The sequence below is a fragment of the Crocodylus siamensis genome, chromosome 2, assembly GCF_052110815.1.
Source record: "Crocodylus siamensis isolate JL-2025a chromosome 2, ASM5211081v1, whole genome shotgun sequence".
Classification (NCBI taxonomy): Eukaryota; Metazoa; Chordata; order Crocodylia; family Crocodylidae; genus Crocodylus; species Crocodylus siamensis.
This window is the reverse complement of record NC_143396.1, coordinates 140886927-140900159: the sequence shown is the minus strand read 5'-3', so window position 1 is coordinate 140900159 and position 13233 is coordinate 140886927. Positions and strand designations below refer to the sequence as shown.

Sequence of the window (13233 nt, the reverse complement as noted above, 5' to 3'; positions counted from 1 at the left end):
GAAGAGCAAGACTTGTTTGGGGCGGGAGCTTTTATTGCACAGACCACAGAGCTGCGCCAGAGCAGCGCGCGCTGCCCCGGGGCCTTTCGGCCTTGGCACCAGACCGTGGGGGGCCGTATCTGCCCACCGCCTACGACAGACCAGAGGCCGCGCCTGCAGCCCGCGCCATCACGTGACCCAGGGCCACTGGGTGGGGGTGCCTGTGTTTTCCCGCGGAGGAGGGAGACGCTCTTCCCATTCCTCTCTATGAACCTGCTGCCGCTCTACCTCCGACGCCGGCTCTCTTTATGGTCCCCGAGCCCGGCGGCTCACGGGAGGGGGTGGCGGTGGAGGCCGCTCTGCGAGCGGACCCCGGGGTCACGTGACTCCCGCGGCGTTCCTTCCGCCCGCCATTTTAGGTTGGGTCCGCGGCGGCGCCATTAAAGCGGCTCGGAGGCGGTTCGGGAGCTTGGCGACGCTAGTGGCCGGCAGGCGGGAGCGGGCGTCCGGGCTCGGGCTCGGGCCCGGCGCGTCTCGGCGCCGCCATGGCGGAACAGCAGTTCGGGCCGGACTCGGCGGCGGCTGGAGCCGGGGCTGGGGGTGGCTCGGAGCAGGCGGAGCAGCCGGAGGGGGCGGCGGGGGCTGGCGCGGGCAGCGCGGAGGGCGGCGGCGGTGGTGGCGGCGGCGGGATCGAGTCGGAAGGAGCCAAGATTGACGCGAGCAAGAACGAGGAGGACGAAGGGTGAGCGCGGGGCTGGGTGTCTGTGCCCGTGTGTGATACCCTGTTCCTTCTGTCACCCCGGCGGCGCTCCTCCTCCAGCACCTGCCCTAGCTCCCCTTTTCCCGCGCCCACCGAACCACTTCCTGCCGTGCCCGTAGCGGGGCCGGGTACCCCCCGCCCGCTCTTTTGGAGATGCCTTTCTACGCGCGCTCCCCTCATTTCCCCCCCCCCCCCCCAAAGGCTCGGGTTTGTTGCCCGTGTGGAGGCGGCTGCCTGAGCTGCAGTGAAGGTGGGGAGCGCGGGGGCAGCCTGTTTAGACAGGGCGGGGGTGGTGTTAGCCGGGCCCGGCTTGTCATTTTAGGCCGTGCCTTAGGGGGACCCTCCCGAGCTGCCGGTGCTGGGGGGTTGTCTAAGTGGTCCTGTGGCAGAGGGAGACTCTGCGTAGTAAACAGTGGCATGTTGCAGGTAGCAGCCGCTTTTTTTCCCAGCGTATGGTGGTGGGAGCCTTGTTGGGTAGGGGGAAGGCCTGGGTTGTCCTTAGTTGCTGCTCCTGTAGTGGCGAGAAAGTTCCTGGAACCTGCTGTTGTAGAGCGGACCTTTGGGGTGGGGCTAGTTTGCAGCTGACAGCCTGGGACCTAGGTCAGGACCTGGATTCCAGGGAAGTCTGCTTAGCAGCTGTACTGGACTCCAGTTTACCGGCATCCCTTTAGTTTTCCGGCCAATGGTGTGGTGTTAATGTATCTTGCTCTCAGGTGGACTTCAGTGTGCCAGCAACTGCTTTTGGTCCCATGTCAGGAAAGTTCTTTGCTCAGGTTGCTACTACTTCAAAGTCTGGCTTTTACACAGCTTGTTAGGACTCCTTTTAATGGTAAAGGGAATCTGCTCCAAAAGGGCTGGGTTCTTTTAAAGCTTTATTGTTTCCTGTAACAGTAGTAAGGTTCCAGAAACTTCAATCAGAAAATAAGGCCAACAGCAAAATTACTAGTAATAGTCTCTGATTCTCTTCCTTCTCAGGATGAAATGGCTCTTTGCAGTTTTGCTTTTGTGTTAACTGTTTTATTTTTGTTAAGCTTAATGCTACTGCACTCTTTTCATTTGCTTCTGCTTTATTTTGTTGACCAAAACAAGAATTTACTACTTGTTAGCTTTGCTGACAACCCAGCCAAAACGGTGTGATGGAATCTTTCTCCTGCTGTATAAACAGTTGTTCACAAGTTCTTTGCAGCACCCTACTGGTGGTTTATGGTGCATGAGTCTGAATGCACCTTGTTTACTTTGAGTCCAAATTTATTTTGTGGGGCTTGCATTTTAATATAAATTGAGCTTTTACCTGTTGTTCTTCTTACACATTATTTTTCTGTATCTTTGAAAGACAGTGTATCTAAATCCCCACTAGCTGTTCCAAAAAGCTTAGCCTACAGACTTCTAAGTTAAATACCTTTAAAATACTATTCAAAAGTGCTTAAACTTGACATTTTTAATTTCTCTTATATTGAGAATAGGATTAGAAATAGGTTAGCAATGCACAAATTAGGAAGAAGAAAATGTGGCTAATGTAGACATTCCATTATATTCTGTTTGATAGGCAGTAACTTACCTGACTTCCAGAGTTTTGACTTCTGGGTAGTTCTTACTTAGTGATGACTGCTCAGCGACTTTGAAAATCTGGGTGCTTCTATTTAGGAGTTTGGGATAGTCAGACAGTGCAGTTTGGAGACATTAGTGGCTTTGGATGGTCTGACAAGTACAATTTACTGGAGCTGATGTAAACTCAGAAAACTACAGTAGCCTTTAGTTTTGGAGCTGTATTACTGTGTGCTACTACAGTGTGCCCATTTCCAGCAGTAGGAGGTATTATTGAGATGTATCCCTGAGCTGTGAACTTCCATTCTGCTGTTACTGTTTTAGATTTGCCATGTTACTGTTTTAGACTGGTTCCCTGTAATACTGTGGACTGTTTGCTAGCTTAACTTTATGGTTGTTGTTGGCTCTTCAGTTCGGATTTGTTTAGACGCTTCAGCAACTGTGCTTATAGGTAGTGAAGATGACTGCACAGTGTTAAGTATATTTAAAAAAAACAAAAAACAATCCTAATGCCTGGTTAAAAATTTTAATTTTGATCAGTTACTTTTATTAATTCTCTAATTGTCCAAATTCTTCCCTCTTCCTTGTGAGTTGACAAGTCCATGGCAAGAAGAAGGGTTAAATTATTTTTAATTCTAAACGATCAAAGCCTTTGATGATAGGACATTCAGAAGAGTGGAGTGGGGGTGACATCTGAGTGGTTTAGGCTACTGTCAGCCATAAATCCCCTGAACAATTCTTGATGATTAGTGCTTAAATCTGAATCTAATAGGATTGACTGCGAAACTATAAAATTTGTGTATTGGATGCTGTCATTTATGTGCTTAATCCTACATGTAGCATCATTTTTTATAATCTGTGATGATGTAACTACAGTGTAGGAAGACTTTTTTGGAACACAACATATCATTGTTTTTCTACAAATATAAAAGGGAAAGATAAAGTCCCAACTTGGTGTTGCTAAAGGGTATCATGCTGTGCTGCTGACTCTTTTTAATGTTGGTTTCATTTTTCCAGTTTTGAGTCCAATGAAATTAGGTTCTTTCAAAATTCACTTTTTATTTTAAATTCCCCTGAAAAATACATGTCTTAGTGAATTTGTTGTGAGAAAAGTTGTCTTGGATAACTGCCTAACTTAAGCATGTCCTGTAAAGTCGGCTCTTAATTTTCTGAAGACATCAGACAATGCTTGTTATGAAGCAAGCTAAAGCTTCGAATATAAATTAAAAAACACACCACTGCTGACTCTCTTCATAGCAGTAAAAGCTTAATCAAACTTACATCACAAGCATGATTTTACCTGTGGTTATTAAGTTAAATTTAACTTGAATTCGTCACTGATTTGCCAATAGGTATGCTATATTTCTTTAAAGTCTCTCCAACTAGCCATTGAAACCAAGTGGTTCTAAAGTATCTTAAGGAAAATAAGTGTACATTCTAAAAATACTGAATTTCTTGATCTTTTCAAATTAAGTGCTTCCTGACTTTATGCTTCTAGTATAGTTGCCAGGACCTTGTTTAACACCTTTTGTACACAACACATTGTCAGGATTCATGGTGGTGGAGTCATTGATGTTGGCAGTCTCCAGTATTGTGAAATGGAAGTAATGTATTTTTCTCTTAAAGCAGTGGTGTTCCACCTTCAAGCCCTATGGGTGTGAGGTTGGTCTGTGGGTGTAATCTAGTGCACTGGCCCAGCTCCACATGCCAGTATGATCTGCTACAGCAGACTGCGTCATTTGCCTGTAGGGCTCCTTATAGGTCTAGAAACTTGGCAGCAAGGGAACAGCAATTAATAGATGTGCACCGATAAAGACTTTTTTTTTAGCCAGTACTGGTAGCTGATTCTTAAGCAACCATATTGGCTGATGTCAATCCAATAACTGATAATTAGTAATGATGCAAGGCATTTTAAAGTACTGACAAACTTTTTTTTTCTTTTGGCTGTACTTCAGCAGCCTCCTGCATCACTTTATTGGTGTCCTGACCCTTAAAAATGGCAGCGGGGGTGTTTTGAATTAAAGCTCACCAAATGAGCTTTAGTTCAAGAGCTGTTGCCACCTTTTTTAAGTGCAGGGACGCTTTGAAATGGAGCAGAGCCCAGTGGGAGGAGGGTGGATGCAAGCTACCCACTATGGGCTTGGGGATCTCTGTCCTGTTGCCTTTGCCCTGGGAACCCTGCTCCAGCTGCATTGCCTCCTGCCTGCCCAGCAGCTGAGTGCACAAATTGTCACCCTCACTGCAGCCAGGTGGTCAGAGGGTGCCTGGCAGCCTCCTACTGTAGGGGGTCTCAATCTTACCCCCCCGCCCCAACTCCCCTTCCCCTCCATAGACTTACTGCTGGGAGCTGTTGTCTATGCTGCCTGGCTGTATTCTTGGCTGCATGCGTGCCAGGCAATATGAAGAACGTAGCTTGCTCTGCCCTGCTCGCTCCCAGCAGCCCCGACTAGGACCCCTTGCAGATGAGACTGCTGTAAGGAGAAACCTGCCAATTTGTGAGGGAACATGGGCATCCAGGGGCCCTGGCCAAAAGGCATAATTATCGATAGACATTGGCTACAATGCCCCAAAAAAAGCTGATGGCTGATAATGTCACTTCCCCCTTATTGGTGCTGATCCAATGGGCAACTGATATATGTGCACACCCCTAGCAATTAATGCTGCCACTACTCTCCTGCCACCAAATTTCTGGGCCTGTAAAAAGAACTGTAGTCCAGATAACATGGTTTGAGGGCTGAATATGGTCTACAGGGTCACCAAACCATAGCTCGGGGTTTTCAGTTAAGTTACAATTTCCTAATCTAAAATGCATTGGGGTGTTAGGATATGGAGGGAAGACTCGGTGCTTAGAGCAGGGGAGAGGATCAGTGGATGAAGGTTATTTCAGTGCTACAGGTCTGTCTTGAAAGCCTTCCTGTTCTGCAGTAGCTTTTATAAAGCTGAAAACAGAGAGCAATATTTAAAACCATATTTTTTTCCTTTAAAAATTCAACTTAAATTTTGACTTGTGATTATTTTTTCACTTGGTTTGGGATTTTTAATTAAAGTTCTCACTCCTGTATTTCTGCTGATGAATGCCTACTTGGTTAAGGATAACTTTCTTGTGGATGAGGTTTTAAAATCATAGAAAATCAGGGGTTGAACAGACCTCAGGAGGTCATCTAATCTAACCCCCTGCAGGACCAGCCCCAACTAGATCATCGCAGCCAAGGCTTTGTCTAGCCAGGTTTTAAAAGCCTCCAAGGATGGAGATTCCACCACCTCTAAGTAACCCACTGCTTTATCACCCTCCTAGTGAGAGTTTTTTTTCCTAATATTCAACTTACACTTTCAGTGCTGTAACTTGAGCCCATTGCTCCTTTTTCTGTTATCTGCCACCACTGAAAACAGTCTAGTTCCATCCTCTTTGGAATCGCCCTTCAGATATAGTCGAAGGCTGTTATTAACGCCCCCACCCCAACCAGTCCTTTTCTTCTCCAGACTAAATAAACCTTGTTCCTTCAGCCTGTCTTCAGTTGTGTATTGCAGCCCTCTAAGCATTTTTGCCCTCTGTTGGACTCTCCAATTTGTCTACATCTCTTCTGTAGTGGGGGGCCCAAAGCTGGTCACAGGACTCTAGATGTGGCCTCACCAGTGTGGAATGAAGGGGAATAATCACTTCCCTCAGTCTTCTTTCAACACTCCTACTAATGCAACCCAGTATGATACTAGTGTTCTTTGCAACAAGGACACACTGACTCATATTCAGTTTATTGTCCACTGTAACCCCCAGGTCCTCTTCTGCAGAGCTGCTGCTTAGCCAGTTGGCCATGTACTTGTTCATGGGATTTTTCCATCCTAAGTGCAGGACTTTGCACTTGTCCTTGTTGAACCTCATGAGATTTCTTTTGGTCCAATCCTCCAATTTGGCAAGGTCTCTCTTACCCTTTTTTATGCCAGAACTTCAGAGAACTCTTTTAAAATGAATTTTTCCTTGAGTAGGTATGAGGAAGACTTGTACAGTAGCTTTAGGAAGATTCTGTTCCCAGGGTAACTTAAATTTGATACAAAGTATAAAGTAATGCTTCCTTTTTAGGAGCCAGGATATTTGACTTTGGTACCTTTTTCTCAGTACCTTGTGTTGGGTGAGTGACTTGATTTTTGACTCCTAATTTATCTTCATATTTATAATTAATATAAAAATCAAACCTGGTTGAAGATTCCCGCATTAATTTGCAGGATCACTTACTGGAAAAAGGTTGGATTTGCAACTTATTGTTTGTTTGGGTTTTTTGAGGTGGATGGGGCATGTCCATTGCTTAATCCCAGTACATGATTTAAAAAGTTATCATCATTACTCTTGGTATGAGTACTTTAGACTCATTTTCCAATGCTTCCTATTCCCGTGGCAAAACCATGAATTGGTATTTACGCATTGATGTGTAATCTCTTTTTGTGGTGGCCATCTACTCTGAAAAATATTTTGGGTGAAGATGACAGCTCAATTTATCTTGTGCAGACCCACTCATGACACAAGTTAAATCAAACAGAATTTGGCCTGTAGGAAGGATCTTCATTCATAGGAATGTATGAGACCAGAAATATTCCTTCTTATTTTTAGATTTTCAGGACTGGCAAAATAAATTAGTGAGACGCAAGTGTGAATTGTCACCTCTACATTGACTGTTTGGGGTATATCTGTTTGTATGGCATAGTTTCTTGAAATGTTCCAATAGAAATATAGAATGCCTTAGAAAGTTCTTCAGTTGATACCAAAAGCTCATTTTTCTTATTTGTCCTATACTTGGCCAGTTCTAACATATAAACATTCTTTGTCTTCACAGAAAAATGTTCATTGGAGGCCTTAGCTGGGACACTACAAAGAAAGATCTGAAAGACTACTTCTCAAAATTTGGTGAAGTCGTAGACTGCACTCTGAAGTTGGATCCTATCACAGGGCGATCGAGAGGTTTTGGCTTTGTACTGTTTAAAGAATCTGAAAGTGTAGATAAGGTGGAGTATTCACATTTTTTGTCTACAAGAGCTATAGAAAGATACAACTTTGAGATGTGTGTGGGGGGGGGGTTGTTTTTTTGTCTGCCCCTCCCCTCAACTTTTTGGATGACCTATAGAACTCAAATGCAGGGAGCAGTATTTTTGGAAGTAATGTTTCAGGTTTGTTTGAAAGGTGCTGTATCACAGCATGTCATCCTTAAATGCTAAAGTAATTGTAGCAATTATACAAAAATATCTTGGATATCTGTTATTTTAGCCTGAATTGCTTACTAAGGACATTTGATCCTTACATGAACTACATAGGTGGTGATATATCAACAGATTTTCTTCTATGGTTTGTTTTGGGTTTTTTTAACTTTCTTTAGAGTGTTATTTTTAAAATAGGTCCTTTTAATTATCTTATGTGGTTTAGAGCCATTGTGATTCTTAGGAGCTTCCTGGGAAGAAATATACAATACAGACCTTTTTTCCTATTGCATATCTTCTGTTTGGCTTTGCACAGTAAGTTACCCCACTCAAAAAATGTACTCCATAATTATGCCTTACTGTAAGGCTATGCTCCTGCGGTAAAAATAGTGATGATGCCTAAAAAATCTAGTTTTGAATTGTGGCTGAAACCAACATTTTTTTTTTTTTGAACTTCAACTTTTCATAGGTGATGGACCAGAAAGAACACAAACTGAATGGAAAAGTGATTGATCCTAAAAGAGCTAAAGCCATGAAAACGAAAGAACCTGTTAAAAAGATTTTTGTTGGTGGCCTATCTCCAGACACACCTGAGGAGAAAATAAGGGAGTATTTCGGAGGTTTTGGGGAGGTAGGTAACAGTTGATTTAATCTACTTCCTTTTTAAGGGTTGTTGGCCTTGAAATTTAAAATTTTGTCAGTGGCACTCTTCATGTGCGTTTCTAAATTATTGAGGCTAATATTTGCCTGACAGGGACCTAGTCATAGTAGCTGAATTATTTTTAAATTGGCCTCATTCTCTTGCTCGCTTCTCTGAAATAATTCAAGGGAGAAAAAATACTCCTTCTGTCTTTTAATACATGGTAAATATAGTATTGGCCAATCTAAGTTCCTGTAACATTTCTAACGCTGGTTTGTAGCTATCGACTTTTACAGTAGCCTGGGAAATGGAAGCTTTCAATTATTATCAGTGCAATAAATAAAATTGTAAGGGAACCTGGCTACCAAGTGATCATGCTATAACTTGGTTAAAAACAGTTCAGTTTGCAATATACCACTGACCATAATTGTCCTCACTAAAATTTGGACTTGTAATTTGGTTGAAGAGACATCTTGTAACTAGGTATGCTTATTTAGTGAATATTGTAAAATTGCTCTTGTAACATGGGTTTAGAAATATGGTTAATAAAAATATCAAGATGCTGAAAATTACAACTTCACTGTAGCAAAAGTAGCTAAGTAGACTTCCTAAAAACATGAAACTTTTGACATCTGTAATTGTTCCAACAAGATTAAGGTCAAGTTGGAAGTAAGTTTCAGGTGCAATATAAACATTCTTTGGGTACTGTATTTATTCAGGTACTCTTATGAAGGAAGATAGATGCTTCTTTCTTAACTAGTGGTTTGATGTGCTGTAATGCTTTCCTATGAATCTGAATCCTTACTCCAAAAAACTGATAAGTATGGTGAAGGAAATTCCCTTTTGTGACTTATGTATTGGGTAGATTTTAGTAAGTTGTATCTGAACATAAGCAAAAGATTGCATAACACACAGTTTCTTTTGATGACCGCAAAAACGTCTAAAGTATATGTAGGCCATAGATGGATGGATGTAATTTGTAGTGCTACAAAAAGCATATGTACAGATATGCATCCCACCCTTTGTGTGACTGAAATATTTCTTTCAAAAATAGGAATTTCTCTGTGGTGCTATGTTTTTTGTTATCCCATTTCTAATGTTTATAGAGTTGCATGTAGTGCTAAGGTTTGGGGGGGTCCCTTGCTCCCCCAGCATCTTACAGTGGCTCTGCTCTTCCATTATTCTTCATCTTCCCCTCCAGTTGGGGAGGAAGGGGGTAACAGGGACAAGTTTGAGGACGGCCTTGGCCACTGCCCATGCAGCCACCCTCTGGAAGGTGGCAGACTGTCAGAGCTCACTTCTTTGTTTCGGACTCCAGGGCTATAGTACATGTAGTGGTATAAATGTACACCTAGCCATGGAAATGTCTTACTTGGCAAGCTGGTTAGCTTGTGTGAGTTTCGTGAAAGTAAATGTGATTATTTGATGTACAGAGTTGTTCAAATAAACTGAGGGGGGGTTTTGTTTTTACCACCAGGTGGAATCTATAGAGCTCCCCATGGACAACAAAACCAATAAAAGGCGTGGATTCTGCTTTATTACTTTTAAGGAGGAAGAACCAGTAAAGAAAATAATGGAAAAGAAATACCACAATGTTGGGCTCAGTAAGGTATGCTGAAACTTCTTAGTTAAGGAGTCCTACAACTGCTTAAAGTAACGGACCAGATAATTTTCTATATGTGAATGTCATAAATAGTTGCTTTAATTTAGGGAGTAGTCCTGAGACGGTGTGTAGGCTAGCCATGGTGAGGCACCTTTTGGCCATGTTGCTATAGAGGCAAAAAATGTTCTAGGAATCATGACGTGTGTTTTAGGTACCTCTCTTTTTTTCCCCGTGGACGCAGGATTCTAACTCCTTCACTTTTCTGTCTTCCTTGTTAAGTTCCTGGCCTCAAACACAATAGTCATCCTCCTTCTTTCAGGGGCTTTGCAACAACATGTTTTCCCATGGCCCAGGATTCCCACTGGCAGGGCTCAGTGCACCATTTTTCCCTGCTAAACATATGTGAGACTTCAAGCTCTCACTTCCTTTCTTGCAAGTTCCTGCATCTTTCAGAGGTTACAGTTCCATCAAGAATTCCCTTAAAATTTCTTCTCTGCAACCTTGCTTGCCCTCCTTACTCTGGGTATCACCTAAGCTTTATCTGCACTTCTGGAATGGTTTGCATTGCTTTATGCTGGCCAACTGCTATCACATACTTGCATCTTGGCTTAATTGTTCACGGACATGGGATGCTTTCTTCGGGATAAAATTTTCACCCTCATGTTCTTAAATGGTTATTAGAACGGTACTGAAGTGACATAAAAATTTATTTAATTGGATGCTAAACTGCTGTAGTTCAGAAGCTCTGTCACTTGTGTGATTTATTGATGATTGGGAATCTGGGTTTTCCACTTGCTACAAAAAAAAAAGCAATTAAAACCTGGATTTTCTCCTTTAAAGGAGGAAAAACAGAAAATGGTGGGTTTCCCCATGCAGGTTGGCAGAATTCCAGCCTGCAAGGGGCTTGTGGGACTGAGAGAAGGGTGATCAGCAGGGGGTACCTATATGCATACATACATATGTGCATGGCCAGCCCACAGCCTGAGAACAGCTCCCATAGGTGAGTCGGGGTAGGAGTTGAAGCCCACATAGTGAAGGACAGAGGGATTGGGGCAGGGGTGTCTCTGCAGATTGGTAGGTGGGACCTGCAGTAGCACGATGGCATGGGAAAGCTCATTACAGCCAACATGAGCCCTTTTTCCACCCTGGTGAAGCACCCCCTGGCTGCTTTGCAGCAATGGCATGTGGTTGTGCCCTTGGCTGCTGCCAGGCAGGCTGGGGGCACCTCACCATGGTGGTGCAGAGCTCCTAGTGATGGTAATAAGCTTCCTTCTCCCCCCCCCCCCGCCCTGCTGCACCAGATTCCATGTGCCGGGCTGCAGAGCCCAAGCCTGGCCATGCTGCCTGTGGGGAGTGGGGAGCTGGGCTTTATACTACTATGATGCAGCAGCCGCTGCCTCTCCCATACAGCAGCCCAGGCTCAAGTGGTTGCAGACTCCAGTCCCCAGCCTGGTAGCCCTGGCAGCTGGGGGCCCTCTGGCAGGGTTGGGGCAATGGCATGGGCTGTCTGTCATGAGGCCCTTGATGGCTTGTCAAAACTCAGTAAATTGCTCTCCGCCCAATATAATTGCCTGCCCCTATTCTCAGGCTTGAAATTCAGATGAAGAATGAAATGGAGACAATTCTTTGAGAGTTGTTGTCACCTAGCGAAAGTGATATCACTGTTTTTTCCTTCTGCAAATGTATAGATCCACTGTTTAGGTTGCAGAAGCATTGGATTTTTATTCGGTACAGTTGACTCTAAATTCTCCACTCATCTCATATTTTTTTTTTCTTAATAACTCATTGGTTGCTTAAAATTGTTAAAGACTTTTTTTCTTCTCATTAATAGATTCTGGCTCTGACTTTCCTTTCCTTTCTTTTTAGTGCGAAATAAAAGTAGCCATGTCAAAGGAACAATATCAGCAGCAGCAGCAGTGGGGAAGTAGAGGTGGATTTGTTGGACGAGCTCGCGGGAGAGGTGGTGGTAAGTTCATGCTTAACTTCGACCTACTTGTTTTAGCATGAGATGAGTGTTTCAATATTCTCACATTTAGTAACTTGTGCTGCAGGCCCCAGTCAAAACTGGAACCAGGGATATAGCAACTACTGGAATCAGGGGTATGGCAGCTATGGCTACAATAGTCAAGGGTATGGTGGCTATGGAGGATATGACTACACTGGTTACAACAACTACTATGGATACGGTGATTATAGCAGTAAGTACTAAAATTGTGTTATCCGACTTCTGCTTTTAAACTTCTGTTGTGAGCAGGGAGGGCATATAGCTCTGAGCATGCTAAAGAATTTAAAATACCTTGAGTATGCAGCCAAAAACTTTTAATTTCTATCTCGCCTACTTCTGTTATACACCAACCCTATGTTTTTGGGCTCATCTCAAGTAGTGTTGACATACAGATTTTTGTCAACAGCAGTAGAGCATAAAGTGGTGCTGACATGCACTTCTGACATGCACTATCTGGCTGTCAGATATAGCCTATTTAAATGCAGGTAGCTCTTTTGTCCCTCATTGGGATCATATTGGACCTTGGGTCTTGGTAGAGGCTTTAACAGCTGTGTGTATTATCCAGCAGTTATTTTAGTGTTTGGATGAAGCTAACTTGTTTACAGATGCTATGTGAAAGGTTTAAAGGATAAATCGTTTAACTGAAAAGTCCAGTGATAACCTGTTAGCTTACTAGTTACCATTTTAGCAGGCAGTGGGGCTCAGTCTGGCAGGGAAATGGGTGAAGGGAAGCCACACAGTGCCCCAGCAGGGCAGGCAGGAGGGGAGGTAGAGGGGTGAGGGGAACTAGTACCCAGACACTGAGGTTAAAGAGGAAAACAGCAGGTGACCCAATGACTTGGCAACTGAGCAATTAGCTTTTCCTTCACAGGTATTCCCTTCCACTATAGTGCCTGTAGCTCCCAGCAGGAGCTGTCTGAGATGAGATGCTATGCTGTTGGTTTGCCACTTAACTGATATACTTAGAGGAGGTTAAATGGATAATTAAAACAAAAACCTTTTTACTTCCCTAAAACAAATGTGTTGTCTTGTCTTCTTACACCAGCTGTGTAAAATGTGCTGAAGACTCAAGTCCATGTGGCCTGTTAATTGATGAGATGGTTAAGGTTACCAAGATTTAGTTCTGTGGGCTCAAGATTCACCCTGCCTTTGCAGCCTCAAGTCCATCTGCTACCCAATAGGCTCAGGGTTGCAATATGCTAGTCTTCTCACGAGGAACAAGTTCTACCCTAGGAACTTGAACACTGCTCATTGAAGCTTTAAAATTTTGTTCCCCTTGGATTCCTTGGTGGCAGAATAGGGCTTTTTAAAAATGGTTTGGAGGTTTTAAAGTCTGTCCCAAGGCCACATGGTTTTCAGTTTTCTCCAGATGTGCATTTGTAGTGAAATATACTTTTTTGAAGGACCAGCACAAAGTTACAGTTTAATCTAGCGTACAACAATCTGCTTATCAGTAGGGTTGTTTGCATGTTGTATTTCTCTGTACTGGCTATGAATGTGCTTTTGAGAGCAGTTGAAGG

General features: G+C 43.6%; 1 protein-coding gene across 2 annotated transcripts in view; it reads left to right on the top strand.

Annotated features, from left to right (window-relative positions):
• The first annotated feature begins 366 nt into the window (after positions 1 to 366).
• The window catches only part of HNRNPD (heterogeneous nuclear ribonucleoprotein D), a 15917-nt gene continuing 3050 nt past the window's right edge, over positions 367 to 13233 (top strand). Inside the window, exons 1-6 of one of the 2 annotated variants that reach the window (XR_016440850.1) lie at positions 367 to 721; positions 7108 to 7276; positions 7935 to 8096; positions 9583 to 9714; positions 11575 to 11674; positions 11760 to 11906. Coding sequence is in view for 1 of the 2 variants with exons in the window: in XM_090036923.1 (XP_089893049.1) it covers positions 525 to 721; positions 7108 to 7276; positions 7935 to 8096; positions 9583 to 9714; positions 11575 to 11674; positions 11760 to 11906 (907 nt within the window). In the remaining variant the exon portion in view is untranslated. The remainder of the gene's footprint in view (positions 722 to 7107; positions 7277 to 7934; positions 8097 to 9582; positions 9715 to 11574; positions 11675 to 11759; positions 11907 to 13233) is intronic. The other variant, XM_090036923.1, reaches the window with a different exon arrangement.